Here is a 19,874-nt window from a genome sequence, read left to right on the forward strand (position 1 = left end):
GCTTGGTGGCCAGTGACATTTTGGAGGTCACCCCACCACCCCAGGTGTCTGATCTGCATTCTCATTCTCTCTGCAGCTGCTTACCGCAATCTCGGTCAGAATTTGTGGGGGCCCCACAGATATGGGTGCCTGGCTGGGGTCCGGGTGCGGACAGTGGTCTCGGGCTCGTGTGCTGCACACAGCCTCCTCATCACCACGGAAGGGAAGCTGTGGAGCTGGGGTGAGTACTGTGCGGGTGCTGGGCACTGGGGACCACTGTCACCAGCTGTCCCCACACAGCACGTTCTTCTGTTTGCCTGGAAAAGAGACTCGCGTCTTATAAGGCTGGGCTCCTTCGTTCACAGCCCACGTCTTTTTTCCTAATTCCCAGCTCGTCTCTTGTCTACACGCTACATGCAGATCCCCTTCCCCCCTGACATTTTTTGCCCATACGCAGCCCCTACTTCTTTGATTCCTTGCGTTTACACAAGGAACATTTTCCTGAATCTTCTGCCCGAAGCTTGATCTTTTCTGATACTGAGGTGTGTGTGTGTGTTAGGCAGGCTGTCCTTCCAGCAGACAGTTTCCTTCCTCTTTGAGGCATGATATGACATGAGACCTCTGTTGCTGCCACTTGAAATGCCACTGGCTTTTCTACCTCCCGCCTCATGTCATAGGATGCTGCGTCCCTGCCACCATGGCCCTCGTGTCTGAGGTCTGCGCAAGTCTGGTCTGCAGGCTTGGCAGCTCACTGTCCGTGTTGTCTGCTTCTTAGGATATTTCCCCAGATACTTCAGTTTGCTTTTTTGGAGTTGTTCGGCTTTCCCTTCTGTTTTTCCTCACTTGGGCACTCGGGATGGGTTCCAGTTCTTCTGTTAGCCTCTGTCCACGGCACTGTCCTCTGTAGCCGGCCGGCCCATTCCTGCCCGTGTCCTCTTCCAGATCATTCCAATCATAGGGTATGGGCTAAGGCTCATTTTATCCCCAGCCCTTTTGGTGGCTCCCGGCCTCTGCCTCCAGCGGGGCATATTGGCGTTTGTCCCCACCCTTTGTTGCTGGTCCTCTGGCTAGCTTTTAGTCCATATGACTGCATTTTTATTTTGGGCTGTTTGAACCGTTTTTTGTGATTTCATGAGCTGCTGTACCAAAGTCCAAATATATTAACATCTGTTGTCTTCCCTGCACATGGCTAATTTTGTAATTCTGTTGAAAAAAGCTAAAGTGTGTCTGGCCCAAATTTATACTTTATAGTCTCTTGATGACATGCTGACATTGCCACAGTTTTTGTTTTCTCCCGGTTGGCATAGATGTGTGTCCCTTCCCCCAGAGCACCCCTCCTACTTTGTGTTCCAACACTGAACACAGCCTTTTATGTCAGTGTCCCAAACTTAAAATACCTTAGTTCTGATCTCTCGCTGAGCTTCACTTGCGTGGTGGCTCTGAAAGCGCCCTCAGTTCTGACCCTGTGGGCAGGGACAATGTATGTCCCGCCATCAAGACGTGTGATCCCCGAGCAGACAGTGCAGTTGGTGAGGACAGGGTTGGAGGTGTCACAGGCCCACTGCTCGCCACTCTAGAAGGCAGAGGGGCGGCGTCTGGTGTGAGTGTAGAGTACCATGGGAGGGTGGCTGACGCATTGCTCATGTGGGGTCTCCATCTGTGGCCTGCTCACCCTGTCCTGCCACATCTCAGTCCACTGAGACTTGCACTTGTTGCTCTGTATTCACGTGCCTTTCACATGAACTTGGGCAGCTCCCATTGGAAGCTGGTGTATCTGCCTCTCCTGCTCGAGTGCCAGTGCTGGCCCTTCAGCCTGCCATTCTTTAATTAGAGCGAGTCAGAGGCTGGTTTCCCTTCGTCGCAATTCCTTCCGTAGTCAGAGGCTGCTCCTGCAAGCCTTCTCCAGGACAGCTGGAACTCATCTTAATGGCTCTGCTGTCTGCCTTTATCACAACCTAAGGGTGAAAAGTTCATTGCTGGAGAAGGTTGCAAAACCCCCTAGAATCGCCCTGACTTCTCACCACTGTAAGATCTCCGTCAGTTTCCCCACATCAGGTTACATGTGTGGTTTTTCTCTTATTGGGAGGGATCCGAGAGTGGCCGGTGAATTTTTGTTTTGGAGCTTGGTAGTTTGTGTTGAAACCTAGATGCGGTGTAGGGGCTCCCAGCCCTCCTTTTGGCCCACCCAACTTCCACGTCTGTTTGGAGTTGAATTTGGTTCTGCAGAGGACTTGGGGGTAGGAGTTGGCCCTCAGGCCTGCCTTCCGCTGGAATTCACAGATACAGGGCCTTGGTCGCACCTGCAGCAGTCCTGGAGGTGGGGCTGGGCGTGTTGTGTTGAGGGCGGATCTGTGCTTTGTCACCAGGGTTCCTGTGGCTGAGAGTCCTTGAGGGGTGATCCCTAGGGGTGGGATTGGCACTGTTATGTGAGCACCATTTACAGGGTAGAAAAAGGAAGAGAAATACTGGGCAGACACCAAATGGTCCTCAGTGGATGCCCAGAGCACCAAAGTGATTAAACTCTGGTGAGCCAGGTGTCAAAATGGGGTGCTGTCTTAAAATACATCTCAGAGGATAGGGACGGGGTGGTTGTCTTGCAGGCACTCTAAGTGGGAACGGCGTGTTTCTGCGAGCATGCCCGCCTGTGCATGGTGTCCCTACCACACTGAGCCTCTCATTTCCCTTTGTAGCAGAGACGTGGGAGGTGTGCACGGGTGGTCCCGCTGCTGCCCCAGGGAAGGAGGTCCGGGGAGCTGCAGCAGGCGCCATTCCAGTGGGCAGAGGGCCAGGGCGTTCTTTGCTCTGGATCTTGGCTGCTGTTGGGAATTTGGAGGGTACCTTCCAGAGACAGATGGGCATCATTTGAGAGTGTGTTTGTACTCGCCTTCTCCTGGTGGTGCCGCCTGGACCACCCTCTCTCTTTTCTACTTTATCTCATGTGATCTGCAGGTCGAAATGAGAAGGGGCAGCTGGGACATGGTGACACCAAGAGAGTAGAAGCCCCTAGACTCATCGAGGGTCTTAGCCACGAAGTGATTGTGTCTGCAGCATGTGGGCGGAACCACACCTTGGCCTTGACGGGTAAGGAGGTGGCTGCTGGTGTCTCCTCTCAGTTTGGCAAGAGGCCAGATGGTCTGCCTTGGGGATGGGGCGTGGGGTGGTGGAGTTCCCCTTGTGACTCTTGGTCAGGATCAGAAAGAGGCCCTGAGAACCTGGGCATGGAGCGGCTTCTTGAGGGCATTGGGAGCCTCCCCAGTGGCCATAGGAGGCCCATCTGGGAGTAGGAGACGCTGCCCTGTGTTTCTCTGCACACCCAGTTTCTGATGTGAAATGGCTTTGCTGTGAAGCGTCTGCACTGCCAGCTTTTGGGCAGTCTCACTTGCCTTCTGCCTGGCAAATGAGCTGTTTTTATTATTTTGATGCCTTTGATTCTAAATCTAGTTCAAAACATTCACCATTATCTTCCCTTTTGTGATATTTTTCCTTCCTTCCAGAAACGGGCTCCGTGTTTGCGTTTGGGGAAAACAAGATGGGGCAGCTGGGCCTTGGCAACCAGACAGACGCTGTTCCCAGCCCCGCGCAGGTGACCCCTCCTCAGCTCCGGCTCCACGGCTTTTTGTTTCTCTTTACTTTTGTGTTTGATTTTCTAAGGTGGGGTCTCCGTTTGAGTTAATTTACCCCTTGTAAAAACAGGGTCTGGATGTTTAGTTACATGCTGTAGGGTTTTTTTGTTTGTTTTTTTGGTTTTTTGGTTTTTTTTGAGAACGGAGTTTCACTCTTTTTGCCCAGGCTGGAGTGCAATGGCGCAATCTCGGCTCACTGCAACCTCCGCCTCCCGGGTTCAAGTGATTCCCCTGCCTCAGCCTCCGGAGTAGCTGGGGTTACAGGCATGTGCCACCACACCTGGCTAATTTTGTATTTTTAGTAGAGACGGGGTTTCTCCATGTTGGGCAGGCTGGTCTGGAACTCCTGACCTCAGGTGATCCACCCACCTCGGCCTCCCAAAGTACTGGGATTACAGGTGTGAGCCACTGCACACAGCCTTGCTATAGTTTTTAAAACAGGCTTAGTTTGTGGTCAGGTTGAAAACCATCCTGAAAACATTTTGTTTCCAAATGGAGAAATCTGTTAGAAGTGCCTTGTCGTAAGCCTGTTCTGTTCCAAAGAAAGTGAGTGATGTTATATAGATGTAATTGTACTTCCCCCAAATACTTTGTTTTGACCTTGTATAAAGTCACCAGCCAGATGCTTAGAACACAAATACGAGATAGGCAGTCTTTTTTTTTTGGAGGGGAGACAGAGTCTCGCTCTGTTGCCAGGCTAGAGTACAGTGGCACGATCTCAGCTCACTGCAACCTCCGCCTCCCGGATTCAAGCGATTCTCCTGCCTCAGCCTCCTGCTCAGCCTCCCGAGTAGCTGGGACTACAGGCATGCTCCACCACGCCCGGCTAATTTTTGTATTTTTAGTAGAGATGGGGTTTCACCATGTTGGCCAGGATGGTCTCCATCTCTTGACTTCCTGATCTGCCTGCCTCGGCCTCCCAAAGTGCTGGGTGTGAGCCACCGCGCCCAGGAGATAGGCAGTCTTTTTTTTTCTAAGAAACTTGAGTTGGAGGGGCGAGATTTATACCTTAAAAACAAACTACTACTAAAGGCAGAAGAATGCTAAGTGCCTAATTAGTGGTCTAGGTGATGCAGGAAGGGAGGGACTTGGTTTTATTGATCTTAAAGAGACAGTGGCTAGGCTTTGAACTGCTCTGTGCTGGGAGGGTGGGGGTCTGAGGGTGCTTCTTTACATATCTTCTAAGCTTTGTGTTCTAGAAATGCCTTCAGCTTTTGCCTTCAGAATTACTGAGTTTATTAAACTTCCGTTTGTAACCTAGTAATTGTTTCCCACCAACATGCAGAGAGGTAGAGGCTTTTTATCAGTCTTTAAAAAAAATGAAAGTCTCCTTTCTTGTCTTTTCAGATAATGTACAACGGCCAGCCAATTACCAAAATGGCCTGTGGGGCTGAATTCAGTATGATAATGGACTGCAAAGGAAACCTCTATTCCTTTGGGTGCCCTGAATATGGTCAGCTGGGTATGGAAGTACATTTTTTAAAAGCTCTGTAATCTAACTGTATATATTCAGAACTAGAGATCAGTGTGGGGCTGCACACACGTGTTAGAAATGTGGGTAATTGATCTCAGATAATAGCCTTTGTCCGTTAAGTGGATCTCATGTTCAGCAGAACAGCGCGTCCTCATTCACAGGATTATGGAGTATTGCAACACTGCCTCAATGGAAAAGTTGGGACTGGAGTCCGACAAAAGATTTCTTTTTTTCTGATTGGGGAATTCATTTATATAAAGGGATTTCAAAGTTAAAAAAAAAATCAGACCACCTTCATTCAATTTCACATTTAAAGATTATGCCTTTATTGAAAATGAGAAAATTACTCAAAATGAACGTTGTTCTGGAAACCCTGGCCTGGGCGATTATTTCGGGTTGCCACGTGAGGAGCCCTGGTGGACCCCCTCCCCGTGCGTCATCCCTAGCCAGAATCTAGTTGTCCAGAAACTTGTTTCTTCGATCTCATTGGTGGAAAAGGAGAATTCAGGCATCAGTTCTCAGTTAGTGGGGGGAGTGTCTTCCGACCTGATGGTCTCCGTTCTCCTTCCGGTCGGACCCTAAGTGCGGTTCCCTGAAGTGCGCTTCCCGGTTGTGGCTCTGCCTCCACTCCAGCCCCTCTGGGGAGGCCTCCGCGAGGTGTGGCGCGGGCGCCCTCTACTGGCCGCGCGCGCTCCTGCAGCCGCAGCGCCTGGCAGATGGAAAAGGTAAAAATAGCGCTGAGCCCGCTGGCCTTAGCCTCGGGGAACAGTGACTTTGTGAAACTAAATATACTTCAAGTCAGAAGTGAATAAGAGAGAACAGCCCCTTACGCACATTTCACATTTCGCGTTGGTTGCCGGGGCGGAGCCCGAGACAGTTGGAGAGCGGTTTCCATGGCCACAGCCCTGCTGCGGTGCCCAGCAGCGGTCCGCTTCCTGCCACGTGCGCGCTCCTGCTGCCTTGGCCTCCCCTCTGCAGCCCGGCAAGTCGATTTTCCGTCAGGAAGCATGACATGCTGTTGGTGATAAAAACGGCTCACTTTCATGGAGCAGTGACTGTGTGTGCCAGGCACCATGTAAGCACTTTGTACAAATTCGCAAGTGCTCAGTTACACTCAACTTGCAGGTAGTTTGGAAATCGGCTTGATTTGTAGCTACAGAATCGCTTATTCTCAGCGTATTACTTGCTTTAAGGCAGGTGTTTGTTTCGTTGTCCAAATCCAGATAGATCACTTTTAGAATGAACCTAAATCCAACTATGGCCGTGTCTCATCCACACACACTCATGCCTTGTGCCCCCTTTTTTGCAGTGCACTGAACTGGGCTGGGCAACGCCAAGATAAGAAAGACGGAGTCTCCCTCTGCCACCCGGACTGGAGTGCAGTGGTGTGATCTCAGTTCACTGCAACCTCCACCTCCTTGGTTCAAGCAATTCTCCTGCCTCAGTCTCCCGAGTAGTTGGGACTACAGGCGCCCGCTGCCACACCCAGCTAACTTTTTTTGTATTTTTAGTAGAGACGGGGTTTCACCATGTTGACCAGGCTGGTCTCAAACGCTTGATCTCAAGTGATCTACCCGCCTCGGCCTCCCAAAGTGTTGGGATTACAGGCATGAGCCACCGTGCCCAGCCATGCCATTTAACTTTATTTTAAAGAGCTGTCACCCCTCTAGAGGGACAGGGAAGCCCGCTGTTCGATGTTTTCTGGAGTAGCTTCTGTCCTGTACTTCTGGAGAAAGCAGATGTGTGCAGCTCTTTAAAGGAGGTGGAAAAAGCAGTCACCAAATGTGCCTCCTCTCCTGTCTGGGAGTTGTGTCTGTTCAGTATCCACTGTGTCGATAGCAAATAAAAGGACTCTAATCATTTGTTGACTGCCTTGCTGAAACCTTGTCCAGAAGAGTGCAAGTGTTTAAAAATACCATTTTTGTGAGAAAAGTAATGACATATCCGGAAGCGCATTCTATTTACTATGATGCTCTTACATTCATCGTAGCCTAGAAGGTGGGGGAATTTCTTAGTGGGGACCCTCAGACTTTTATTGTTTTTTTTGATACGGAGTCTTGCTCTGTCACCAGGCTGGAGTGCAGTGGCGTGATCTCGGGTCACTGCACCCTCCGCCTCCTGGGTTCAAGCAATTCTCCTGCCTCAGCCTCCTGAGTAGCTGGGACTACAGGCGTGCGCCACCACACCTGGCTAATTTTTGTATTTTTGGTAGAGACGGGGTTTCACCATGTTGGCCAGGATGGTCTCAATCTCTTGACCTCGTGATCCGCCGACCTCAGCCTCCCAAAGTGCTGGGATTACAGGCGTGAGCCACCGCGCCCGGCCAAGACCCTCAGACTCTTAAATGGACAGATGTTCCACTGGAAGGGATTATGTCAACAGTAGAGAACTGCTGTCATAAGACAGTGATAGTGAGCAGAGATCATGCCACCGCACTCCAGCCTGGGCGACAGAGCGAGACTCCGTCTCAAAAAAAAAAAAAAAAAATAGAACCTGCTTATGAGATGAGTGTTATAAGGCGCCCTGTAAACAAGCCCAGGAGTTTTATTGTGTTGTAGCGTAGTTGTGATTCCAGGGTGCAGTTGCTCCTTGGTAACCTGGGAGATTGCTTCCAGTGCCCCCTGTGGTTACCAAGATCTTAAGATGCTCAAGTACCTTATATAAAATGGCATAGTATTTGCATGTAACCTATATACTTAAAATCATCTCTAGATTACTTCAGTACCTAATGTGATGTAAATGTTATGTAAGTAGTTCTACTGTATGGTCTTACTTGTATTGTTTGTATTATCTTTTTTTTTTTCCTTGTTTCCTCCTCCCCTCAGATATTTTTGGACCACAGTTGGTTGAACCTGTGGCCATGGAAGGCTGACTGTATTTAAATAGCACAGTGCTCAAAAACACACATACCAATAAGGGCTGAGGTGCACACCAGCGTGCCATATGGAGGGGGATTAGCCACAAGCCGGGGGCTAGTTTACAAACTGATAACAACAAATTTTTTTGTTTGTTTTTTTTGGAGACAGAATCTTGTTCTGTCGCCCAGGCTGGAGTGCAGTGGCATGATCTCTGCTCACTGCAACCTCCACCTCCCAGGTTCAAGCGATTCTTCTGCCTCAGCCTTCCCAAGTAGCTGGACTATAGGCGCCCACCACCACGCCCAGCTAATCTTTGTTTGTTTGTTTTTGTTTTTTTAAGTAGAGACAGGCCTTCACTGTGTTGGCCAGGCTGGTCTCAAACACCTCACTTCAGGTGATCCACCCACCTCGGCCTCCCAACGTGCTGGGATTCCAGGCGTGACCCACCGTGCCCGACCAAACTGATGATCACAGTGTGGGAACAGGAGCAGTTTAAAACTATAAACTACTTAGCAGCCCTGCTGCTGCAGGTGGCTGCAGGAGCTTGGGTGTCTGGCGTGTTCTCAGGACTGGAGCAGCCGGGCTCCTGGTGTGTGGTGTGCTGAGCTGGGTCTTTGCGAACCAGTCCCTGGGTCATTCGGAGTGTGGGAATTGCAGGCTTTAGCCACCCATAACCATACGTTTAGGTTACTGGTAATTCATAAAAACAGAGGCCTGGGATTGTGTGTGGAGCTTTTCTGTCTATTCTTGGCCTTTCAGGGGCTCCTTGTGGTCCCTCCAGTGGGGTAGAGATCTTACTTGATAGACCATTCCTTGATCAGCAGCTTCAACTTTTTTGACTGCAACCCATTGTACAAAATAAGTTTTCTTTTGCAACCCAATCTGAACATATAATACCTTACCTGGAATTGTTGTAACATGGTGCCATTATTATGTGTAGAGTATTCTTTGTCATTCTGTTCTATTCGTTTTTAAAAAATAACTGGTCTTAGCTCACAAAATTGATTTCACTGACCCACTCACTGTGCTGTGCCTCCGATTGGAAATGCTGCCTTTGTTGACCAACGTGTGCTGGTCTAAGGCCCAGAAGGGCCAGACTGGGGTGCTGCCGGGGCTCACTACAGACTCCGTGTGAGCACTGATGCGTCCCTTGTGCTTGTGCTGCTGCTGATGGCCGGCTCTGTGGTCTCTACAGGACACAACTCAGATGGGAAGTTCATCGCCCGAGCACAGCGGATAGAGTACGACTGTGAACTAGTTCCCCGGCGAGTGGCCATCTTCATTGAGAAGACGAAAGATGGACAGATTCTGCCTGTACCAAACGTGGTTGTACGAGACGTGGCCTGTGGCGCTAACCACACGGTGAGGCTCGGCTTTTCTCACTTCCTGAGAGTCGCACCAGGATGGAGGGGGTGTTTATGCTCAAGTTTCCTGACGCTTGGCTTTGGCTAGGAACTGATCCCAGGTAGACATCTGCTTGCTTCTTCAAGAGGGCTTTGCACCTTGGCCAAAGGGTCCTTGGTCCCAGGGCAGGGTTCCCTGTCACTGCCTCCTATGTTAACTTCTCCCGTGATTTAAATAGACACATCTTAAACACGTAGATGTTTTGCCGCCCTCACCTGCACCTTAAGGTAAGCACTTTCTGCTTTTGGCTTTTATCTAACATAACATCACAGACATCTTTCCAGGTCAGTAGATGGTGCCTCATACTGGGGATGTGAGTCGTTTTTAATCAGTAGGTTGTCCCCCCCACCCTTTTTTTTTTGGAGACAGTTTTGCTCTTGTTGCCCAGGCTGGAGTGCAATGGCGTGATCTCGGCTCACCACAGCTTCCACCTCCCAGGTTCAAGCAATTCTCCTGCCTCAGCCTCCCGAGTAGCTGGGATTACAGGCATGCGCCACCATGCCCCGGCTAGTTTTGTATTTTCAGTAGAGACAGGGTTTCTCCATGTTGGTCAGGCTGGTCTCAAACTCCTGACCTCAGGTGATCTGCCCACCTCGGCCTCTCAAAGTGCTGGGATTACAGGTGTGAGCCACCGCGCCTGGCCTAGGTTGTTTCTTTAAAGGTCACTTTAGATAAACTGCAGTGCAATCTTTTGTTTGTGTATCTTTTTTTTTTTTTTTTTATTTGAGGCGGAGTTTCACTTTTTCACCCAGGCTGGAATGCAGTGTTGAGATCTCAACTCACTGCAACCTCTGTCTTCCTGTTTCAAGCTATTCTCCTGCCTCAGCCTCCTGAGTAGCTGGGATTAGAGGCACCTGCCACCATTCCTGGCTAATTTTGTATTTTTAGTAGAGATGGGGTTTCACCATGTTGGCCAGGCTGGTCTCAAACTCCTGACCTCGTGATCCACCTGCCTCGGCCTCCCAAAGTGCTGGGATTACAGGTGTGAGCCACCGTGCCCGGCTGTTAGTGTATCTTTTAATTTTAATGGCCTTCCTGTGGTTCTTCTGTCTGAGAATGCCTAGGAGTCTCTTTGTTCTATGCTTTGTTGAAAAAGCCTGGGCTAGGATTCCAGAGATCAAGTTGGTCCTCCCCACTGAGTGGTCTCAGCTCACCACCTCCTTCCCTTGGAATCTTCTTGCCGATGAAGAATGCCCAGGGAATTGGGCTAGGACTAGGGTAGGAGATTTCAGTTCGTGCAAGTCCAAAAACTGATTTGTTTTGTCTGATGTAGTCAGGGGAAATAAAGTTGGCTCTTGTTTAGGGCCTTATAGGTCAAGTTTTTTAGTAAGTTGTAGATTCACATGGTTTAGACATGAAACATCAAAGAACTGAATTGGCATGTCAGAAGATGGGAAAACGAGACTGAAGAAGATAAATCTTAAACACTTGAAGTGTCTCTGAGTTCATTTCATCAGTGACCAGGTACAGGTTACCTCTGTACCTGTGGGTGAGGGAAGTCTAAAGAAAAACCCAGGCCGGGCGCAGTGGTTCATGTTTGTAATCACAGGACTTTGGGAGGCCAAGGTGGGCAGATCATTTGAGACCAGTCTGAGCAACATGGTGAGACCCCCATCTCTACAAAAAAACCCACAAAAATCAGCTGGGCATGGTGGTGCACACCCAAGTCCTAGCGACTTGGGAGGCTGAGGTAGGAGAATCACTTGAGCCCAGGAGGTGGAGGTTGTGGTGAGCCGTGATCGTGCCATTGCATTCCAGCCTAGGTAACAGAGCACGAGACCCTCTCGAGGGGGGGAAAAAAAACGAAAAATCCAGGAACAGGTAGGCCTTTTCTCTTCTGTTCTTTCTGCAATTGAATCTGTTTTTTTTGTTTTTTTGTTTTTTTTTTTGAGATGGAGTCTCATTCTGTCACCCAGGCTGGAGTGCAGTGACACTATCTCGGCTCACTGCAGCCTCCGCCTCCCAGGTTCAAGAGATTCTCCTGTCTCAGCCTCCTGAGTAGCTGGGATTACAGGTGCACACCACTGTGCCCAGCTAATTTTTTTGTATTTTAGTAGAGATGGGTTTCACCATGTTGCCCAGGCTGGTCTTGAATTCCTGAGTTCAGGCAATCCACCTGCCTCGGCCTCCCAACGTGCTAGGATTACAGGCATGAGCCACTGCGCCTGGCTGAATCTCTGTTGTAATGGGAATCAAATGATTGCTGAACTCTCAGGAGACATAGCCCTGTTGCTTCCGATTAAGGAAAGGGTTAAGACTTGTCACTTAAATAAATAAACAGCACAAAACAGGATTGGAAAATGGAGTCCCTGGCAGAGAAAATAGCAAACTGGGCTTATTGAATGCATGCCATTTTGCTACACTTGCTCCTGTTGCCTCCTCCCCCACTGCTGGAGGCGGGAGGTAGAGGATCTTTCTGCTGGAGGCAGGCAAAGGATATTTCTTTGGTTTTTGGAGACAGGGTTTCACCATGTTGGCCAGGCTGGTCTCAAACTCCTGACCTCAAGTGATCCACCCGCCTTGGCCTCCCAAAGTGTTGGGATTAGATGTGAACCACCGTGCCCAGCTGGTAGGGGATCTTGAATGTTGCTGTTCCTTTGCCCTTAGCATTTGCACCAGGTTGTCTGCACAGAAACGATGACCCCTCTTGTTGCCTGTTGGAAGTCTGTTTGTTCCAACCCTGTGTTTTCTTTCCTTGCAGCTGGTCCTGGACTCCCAGAAGCGAGTCTTCTCCTGGGGCTTCGGTGGCTATGGCCGGCTGGGCCACGCAGAGCAGAAGGATGAGATGGTCCCCCGCCTGGTGAAGCTGTTTGACTTCCCTGGGCGTGGGGCTTCCCAGATCTATGCTGGTTACACCTGCTCCTTTGCTGTCAGTGAAGTGGGTTAGTGATCTCTGCCCCCTGGCTTATCAGTGCTCTGGTGCGGAACCATGTAGCCATTGTCCTGTCCCTAGACCACGAACCCCAATTCTCTTTACCTCCCAGTGTTCTTTATTTTTTTGAGACAGGAACTCGTTGTGTTGTCCAGGCTGGTGTCGAACTCCTGGGCTCAAGCAGTCCTACCATCATAGCGTCCTGAGTAGCTGGGACTGCACGGGCACGCTACCACGCCCGGCTCCAGTTATCTTTTAGACAGAACACTTGTTTGCCATCCCGTCCTCTTTTCACCCTGATAATACTGAAGATGAGACTCAGCTCTCGATGTCTGGTCACACTGGGAACATGTTTTGTCTTCCCTCAGGTGGTCTGTTTTTCTGGGGGGCCACCAACACCTCCCGTGAATCTACCATGTACCCAAAAGCAGTGCAGGACCTCTGTGGCTGGAGAATCCGGAGCCTGGCTTGTGGGTAGGTGGCCGCATCTCCTGTGGGTATGAGGTCTCTTCCTTTCTTGGGGGTGTCAGACACACCCATGGGGTGCCCCTCCCTGATGGGGCTCTGTTTCTGCTGCCTGTTGGGCTGTCCTCAGCAGGCCATCTGACACACTGAATCCCAGAGTCCGGGGGTACAGGAGGGGAGAGGGCCCATTCGCTGCTAGAACAGATGGCTGTTCCCTGTCTTGTGGGAAGAAGTCATTTTGAAGGTTTCTGTTCAAAGAAATACACAAGCAGAGCTTGATGTGTTCCTACGCTGCAGGTTGAAAATTATACGTAGTTGGAAACGTAGTAGGACTTGAGTTGCTCTGACACTGGGAAGACGACATTGTCTTGGCAGCAGTGGTTTGTAGTTCATTTCAGGACACCTGTTGAGTTAGCTAGCACTTCTTGCTGAGGAGTTGGATTTATCAGCTGGCAGGTGTGGGTGGAACAGTATGAGGGGCCTCTGTCGGCGTGGCTTTAATCTGTTGAAGCCTCTAGCCCTGCCCAAATCATTATGCATGAAGGCTGCTCCCTCTGGAACAGGCTTTCACTCTATCCTGATCTGGTCTCCTCTTCCCAAAGCGACCTCCCACTGAGAGAGAGCTGTGCAGGATGCACAGCAAGGTCCCTTGCCTTTGGCCCCTAGGCCTGTCTAAGGGCTTTGTTGTTTTGTTGAAGCGTTGAGTGGCCTGCACGGAACAATCTTAGGGTTGAGGAGAAACCTGTTGGCCCTGTTATTGTGTTTGCTACTTGGAATGAGTACGCCAAGGGAAAAGTGGCAGCTCACACTCATGCCCTTGAGCCATAGCTGCGTGGGTCCAGGTCTGGGGCTGCTGGCCCTGCAGTGACATCCTGCCTGTTTGCAGGAAGAGCAGCATCATTGTGGCCGCCGACGAGAGCACTATCAGCTGGGGTCCGTCACCGACCTTTGGGGAACTGGTAAGCTGTCACCTGTGCGGGTCAGGGGAAGTGGAGCCAGTCAGGGTGGCTCATGGCCTTTGGGTTCTCTCCACCTGTCTCCCAAAGCACACAGAAGAAAAACATTTGGGATTTCCCCCTTGTTGTATTAAGGTTTGCAACACAATTGAGTCCCATGAGTTTTCAAGGACAATTCTGTGCTAGTCAGATAATTCTGAGTCATCTCTGCACATTTGTAAACTCTGAAAATTGGGACTTTTCAGATCCAGTTTCCTCTCGCATTTTGTAAACCACAGTTGGGTTATGGGAGGAAAAGGGCCTGTTTGTTCCCTCTCCCCTGGAGGCCTAAGTCAGTGGGAAACACAGTTGTGGGTGATTTGGGGACATTCTTCATTTTTCCAAATTGAGTTTAAACCTGTGTTTCTGTTGTTAATACCAGTTACTTGAGCGATGAGGTTAGAACTCATGGCCCTCAATTTCACACACGTGGCCTTCCGCAAACAAATGTCTTTCATTCTTAGGTCCTGGTGCTAGGTGAGTCTTCTTTTTTTTTTTTTTTGAGATGGAGTTTCTCTGTCACCCAGGCTGGAGTGCAGTGGCGCGATCTTGGCTCACTGCACCCTCTGTCTCCCAGCTTCAGCCTCCTGAGTAGCTGGGACTATAGGCGTTTGCCACCACGCCCAGCTAATTTTTGTATTTTTGGTAGAGATGGGGTTTCAGCATGTTGGCCAGGCCGTCTTGAACTCCTGACCTTAGGTGATCCACCCGCCTCAACCTCCCAAAGTGCTGGGATTACAGGCGTGAGCCACCGCACCCGGCCAAGGCGGGTCTTTGAGTTTTTGTTAGGAAGACTATCTTGGCTGTGGAGTGCATCCTGATCTGCCTACACTAGTCACGGTTTGATTCTCCGCTTAACTCTTGGTGGTCTTAGTTTTAGTCCCTTATTTCTTGTTAGAAGCACAGTCTGTCTCCCTCTCCTGCACTCTTGTGGTTGCAAGGTACTCTTGTGGTTGATGGAGAGGAGGGGAAGGAAGGGCATTCCTTGGTCACTTGAGCTGTGGCTGGGATGGATGGTGAATGCACCTTTTTCTTGGGGCTCTGCACACCCTTGGAGTCTGGCTCAGATGCTCTGGTGGCCCGATTTGAAACATTGACAGGAAAGAGACAGAGCCTGGCCCAGTTTCTACAGATAGTTCTTAGAGGAGGAAGGATGTTTTCTGGGGCCTATCAGAAATAGACTTTGACCTTCTAAATATAAATTTTGAAGCTAGAGGGGAGCAAGGGAGACTTTTTGGGGAGCTTCTCAAGGGTGAGAAGTTGGCCTGGCACCTTGGAGGGAACATCTACTGTGTGGGAAGGCCCGAGGTGGGGCCTGGCAGGAGATGAAACCAGGGACATGTGGGCAGGCCTGGGCTGGGGAGGGAGGGTCCTCCTCTCCCGCCCTGTGGGACCCTCTGTTTTACCTGAGCCAGGGCCTTCAACCTTTCAATCGCCCAGCTCCACACCTTTGCACAAGACTCCCCCTTAGCTGCGCCAATTCGTCCAGTTCCTTCTACCTCTGGGAGGGAAACTGGTTCTCTGGTGCTATTGCTAATAGTCTCCCTGTCACGCTTAAGCCCTTTTATTTTGTTTTGTTTTGTTTTGGATGGTGATTATTCCACTCTGGATGGTGGAGGCATCAAGGGCATTTGGTCAGCCCGTGTTCTTGGTCGCTTTGGTCCTGAAGGGCTGCAGTTGCCATTCTTCCTGCACTCGTGGTGTCATCTCTTGTCACCAGTGCCATACTCCCCAGAAGGGACTTGTGCACACAGAAGTCCTGCAGGCTAGAGTTGGGCACCTTGGTCTTCCTTAGGTTAAGCGCTAGTCGCCTGCTGGCGGCACCTTTTGTGGATAAACTTGGATGATTCCACCTGGCCCTTGTGTGCAAGGGTGGCCGGGCTTGTCATGGGCCAGAGGGCATCATCACTGGCTTCTGGTTAGTGGGGGCCAGGAAATGTTGCCGTGATTCCCCACTTGTGGACTGAGCCACATGGATCCCCGATTGCGAACATCTTGTTTGCTTCGCCAGGGCTACGGGGACCACAAGCCCAAGTCTTCCACTGCAGCCCAGGAGGTGAAGACTCTGGATGGCATTTTCTCAGAGCAGGTGAGTGGGGGCAGCTGTGCCAGCTCGGGGACATGTCCGTGCCCAGTGGTATGTCACTCCTCATGATTTTGATCATCGCAGTCTGTTTGGGTTGTCTTGTTTACCATCTCAGCTGGCTTTCCTGGTGTCTCACGCTAAGATTTGTTTGAGAGGTAACAATCATCTGCAGGAGAGAGTGCACAGGGTTGCTGGCCAGGCTGGGTGGCTGTCCTCACCCTTGATGACAGATGGCACCAACTGGCCGCAGCAGATCCACTCTCGGGCGAGCACATTGCTCGCGTCTCCATCACACCCAGGACTCAGATCCACTGGGCTGGAGGCAGGTCCGCAGGTCCACGGAGTAGAGGCTGCGTGGCTGCAGGAGTCAGATGGCGGGGTGAGGCCCCTGCGGCTCAGTCAGCCAACCTGCTGGCCCTGTCTGCCAAGACACAGAGAGGGGTGGTGCACCTCACCCAGGCAGGATTGTGAGCCAGAGAAGAGGGGGGATGGAAGTGGAGCTGGAGCCATGTCCCCACCTGTCCCTGCTGATAAGAGGTGGCCCAGTGGGCTTCCTTCCAGCTGGGTCTCCCAGGGCAGCCTGGAAGGCTCTGATTGGCAGAGCATTGGTGGCAGTCACATGGAAACTAGCTGTCTTGGGCAGAGGGGCTTTTTGCAGTTTTCAAGGGCACTCTGTTTTTCTCCATGCTGACCCGCTTTAGCAGCCCAGTTTCCAGAGTCTCTTCAACGCATTAATGAGCCCAGGCGCCTCAGGCACACCCAACGCTGATTTGTCCCCCCAGGTCGCCATGGGCTACTCACACTCCTTGGTGATAGCAAGAGATGAAAGTGAGACTGAGAAAGAGAAGATCAAGAAACTGCCAGAATACAACCCTCGAACCCTCTGATGCTCCCGGAGACGACTCCGACTCCACACCTCTCGCGGCAGCTGTCATTTCCATGTGCACTGGGACGGGAAGTCAAACGAGGAATTTAAAAAAGCAAAAGTTGACCGAAGGTGCATTTTTGTTTAGACTCCCTGAGGTTCCGTTTTACACATGATCCAACGTTAACTACCTTTTTTTCTGTATGCTTTCCAAAGTCCCTTTTTTTCCCCTTAATGTTGAATTAAAATACTTGCTCATAGTTGATTTACCATTCCTACAAAAGAGGCAGAAACTTTGAGCAATCTAGGTTTTTTTTTTTTTAAGTTTTTTCTTTCTTCCTCTCCTGAATACACTCCCCAAAACACCCCTTTCCAGTTACAATTAGCATCGTGATCCAAGCAGATGCCACATGGAAGAGGAATCGCCATTTACTCAGAAAGAATGTCCCTTACAGGAACCGGCAGCAGCTAGGCAAAGTCACCGGCCCGCCTCCATCCAAAATCACGCTCGCGTGCTTCGGAAGCATCCGGGTCACTCCTTCTCCGCTTTTTCTTGCAGATGGGCCTAGGCCGGTGTCGGTTCTGTTTCTCCCCCTGGCTGCCTGTACGCCCACAGCCTTCTGGCTGCGACATTATAGAATCGGCCGTGTCCCCCCTGGTGGGGGATTGGGGATCTGTGTTTAGCCATTTATATCTACTTTAGCTGTTAAAGAGGTCCAAATGAAAATCAGGTGATTGTGGAACCATGGGGACTTGGGGGTGGGGCAGAGGTGGGAACATTTGTATCCGTTGAGTCAGCTTGGTGGCTCCCTGTGGAGCCAGGGCTGAGCCTTGTCACACGCACTCACCAATTATGAGATGGATCAGCCAGCAGTCAAGTGCATTCTCCAGTCCTTGCAAGAAGGATCAGCCCTTTCTGTGCCAGCCTCGATCGCCTTGTGCTTTGGTCTCTTTTTCTCCCCCGCCTGGATCCTGCCTCGCGCGGGCCGTCCTGTTGCTGAGACTCGGGGTACCGCTCTGCTGACCCAGCTCCCTTTAGTCACGTTTGCTTGGCTCTGGTACCAAATAGTTGGGATTACCGAAGAGTCCCCTTCCTTGCGTGTCAGCACGGATGCTGTGACTGCCACCTGCGTCCCCGTCAAGTGCCCGTGCCCGAGCTCGCCGCCGTGTGTGCTGCGCTGAGTGAGTTATGAGGTGCCTTTCCCGGAACCCTCCTCTCGCCTGGACCCAAGAGAGGTGACAGCTGTGGCTGGGGCTCTTGGTTTCCAGAGGGTCTGGACTGGTTTGGGTGCTTTAAAATAGATATTTAGTTCAGTGGTGCTTATGGGGGAGATGGGACTAGAACTTAAGTGTGAGACTTGGGTGGATGGGAAAGTTAAATATTGGTCTCTTCAAGTTTTTTTTTTTTCTTTTGCTATTGTTACCACTTGTCACTGTCTCCATGTTAAAATGCCAAAAATGATCTAGTTGTTGTTGCTTTTTTCCCTATTTTCCACCCCAGTCGCTCCTTACCGTGACTCCTGCCCTTGGAGGGCATGTAGCAGTGTCTGTCCTGCCAGTCCCAAGGCCCTGTGGGAGGAGACTGGCCTGCATCTCTCTAAGACTTAGTCTGACGCCACGCGCATCTCTTGTTCTGTGTTCAATCAGTAGTCCAGGGGAGAAGCTTCTGCTACTTCAGAGCTTTGCTAAACTAACCTAATTTGTCCAAATCACCCCAAAACCACCATCTCTGACTTAAGCTTCCATGCGACAGCCTGATCCGTTTCCCTGGACAGGTCTCTTTCCTGGAATGCAGCCCAGGCACCTGTGCTCCTGGCACCCTTGAGGTCTCTCCTTTGAGTCGTGGTCACCGAGAGGGTTGAGGACGCAGCACCCGAGGTCCCAGCCTTTGCAGGAGCCTCCCTGGGCTTAGCTGGACTTAGATCTTCGGTGGCCTCATGTAAACCTGGCAGCCAGCCTCTTCTAGAACCCTAGCCCAGGGACTGGAGCAGGAAAGGGACCTTCAAAGTGAAGACTGCCTTGTCCCGCAGCTCCTTCTGGCTTAGGTTGAAAAATGGGCTTCCTAATGGGTTAAATCCTTTAAAACAAGGAGTTGTGGGGGAAGGGTGTCGTGCACTCCTAGAGAAAGGTACACAGTTGCCCGGTTGGGAATGTGCTTGGCGCTGACCCTGCGGGCATCTGACTGGTCTTCCAGCTCAGGAAAAAGAATTTGAAAGAGGCTTAGCGTGAAGGGGAATCAAAGAGGAGGTTGTGATTTGGTCGAAGGTGCCTGGTTTAGTGCTGTAATTGTCTTATTATTTTTTTTATATATATATTTCTTGGAGTAAACATTTTAAATAAACAACATCATTGTCTACTGTCTTGGATTTTGCATTTCTTTTTCGGTTGGAACGGAGCTCTGTTTTTCTTAACTCCTTATATGTGTACCTCCTAAGCCCTGGCACCCACAGAAGGTGGTGCCAGGAGACAGGTGACCCCAGGGGAGCTTCCAGGTTTAAACTGCACTGGTTGAAGTGAGTGGATCCCCCAACTCTGCCCCATGAAATGCTAGGGGAGTGGGACAGAGTCAGTACCTCAGTTGTCCAATTCAGAAGTGGAGTTCTTCGCATTTTCACTGGGGCTTTGAGAGGAAAAAATAAGTCATGGGAGGCATCCAGCATGGTGACTGCATGTGCACCCACTCCCCAGACTTCAGCAGGGGGCTCTGGTCAGGCCCCGGCCGTGGCTTCAGGCCAGTGCTGCTCTGTGCAGGCATTGTGGCCAACTGCCCACCAGAGGGCACCAGGAGGCTGGTCGTAGGTTCAGAGACCACGGACACTCTCCCTTCTAGGCTGCTGCTGAGTCTATACTGGGCAGAGTCCTAGACCAGACCCTTGCACAGGACACCGGCTCCCTGCAGCCGCAAAGATGCCTGGGATCCCTGGAACCTCGAGTGCTGGCCACCTTGTGTTGACTGGCTGAATAGTGTCCAGACCAGCCCCTCCTGGCAGGCATTGGCCCAGTTTGGGAGAGGAGGAAACTGTCTCCCATGGCCTGTTAGCTGCAGAAGGAGCATGTGCACTGTTGCAGGACAGTCCAAATGTAAAACACGGTGTTTCCCCATCTCCCCCCTTGGCAGCTTGGAGCTTCCCATCAGATGCTCCTGCCCTGGAAGAGCCCCTGTGGGCAGGGAAGCCACTGCTGGGGCAGTGTCCCGGCTGACACACTGGCTGTCATGTATTGGGCACATGCTGCAAATTGAGTGTCGTGTGTC

At 50.9% G+C, this 19,874-nt stretch overlaps 1 protein-coding gene across 2 annotated transcripts in view; it reads left to right on the forward strand.

The window, feature by feature from the left end:
- The window catches only part of RCC2 (regulator of chromosome condensation 2), a 32,973-nt gene extending 13,991 nt beyond the window's left edge, over window positions 1-18,982 (forward strand). For both annotated transcript variants that reach the window (XM_016955026.4, XM_016955027.4), the window contains exons 4-13: window positions 77-220; window positions 2,929-3,060; window positions 3,474-3,562; window positions 4,950-5,064; window positions 9,130-9,296; window positions 12,040-12,220; window positions 12,579-12,684; window positions 13,562-13,634; window positions 15,682-15,759; window positions 16,539-18,982. In XM_016955026.4, the coding sequence (XP_016810515.1) occupies window positions 77-220; window positions 2,929-3,060; window positions 3,474-3,562; window positions 4,950-5,064; window positions 9,130-9,296; window positions 12,040-12,220; window positions 12,579-12,684; window positions 13,562-13,634; window positions 15,682-15,759; window positions 16,539-16,643 (1,190 nt within the window). In that variant the 3' untranslated portion in view covers window positions 16,644-18,982. The remainder of the gene's footprint in view (window positions 1-76; window positions 221-2,928; window positions 3,061-3,473; window positions 3,563-4,949; window positions 5,065-9,129; window positions 9,297-12,039; window positions 12,221-12,578; window positions 12,685-13,561; window positions 13,635-15,681; window positions 15,760-16,538) is intronic.
- Window positions 18,983-19,874: the final 892 nt, after the last annotated feature.

This window comes from Pan troglodytes, chromosome 1 (genome assembly GCF_028858775.2).
Source record: "Pan troglodytes isolate AG18354 chromosome 1, NHGRI_mPanTro3-v2.0_pri, whole genome shotgun sequence".
NCBI lineage: Eukaryota > Metazoa > Chordata > Mammalia > Primates > Hominidae > Pan > Pan troglodytes.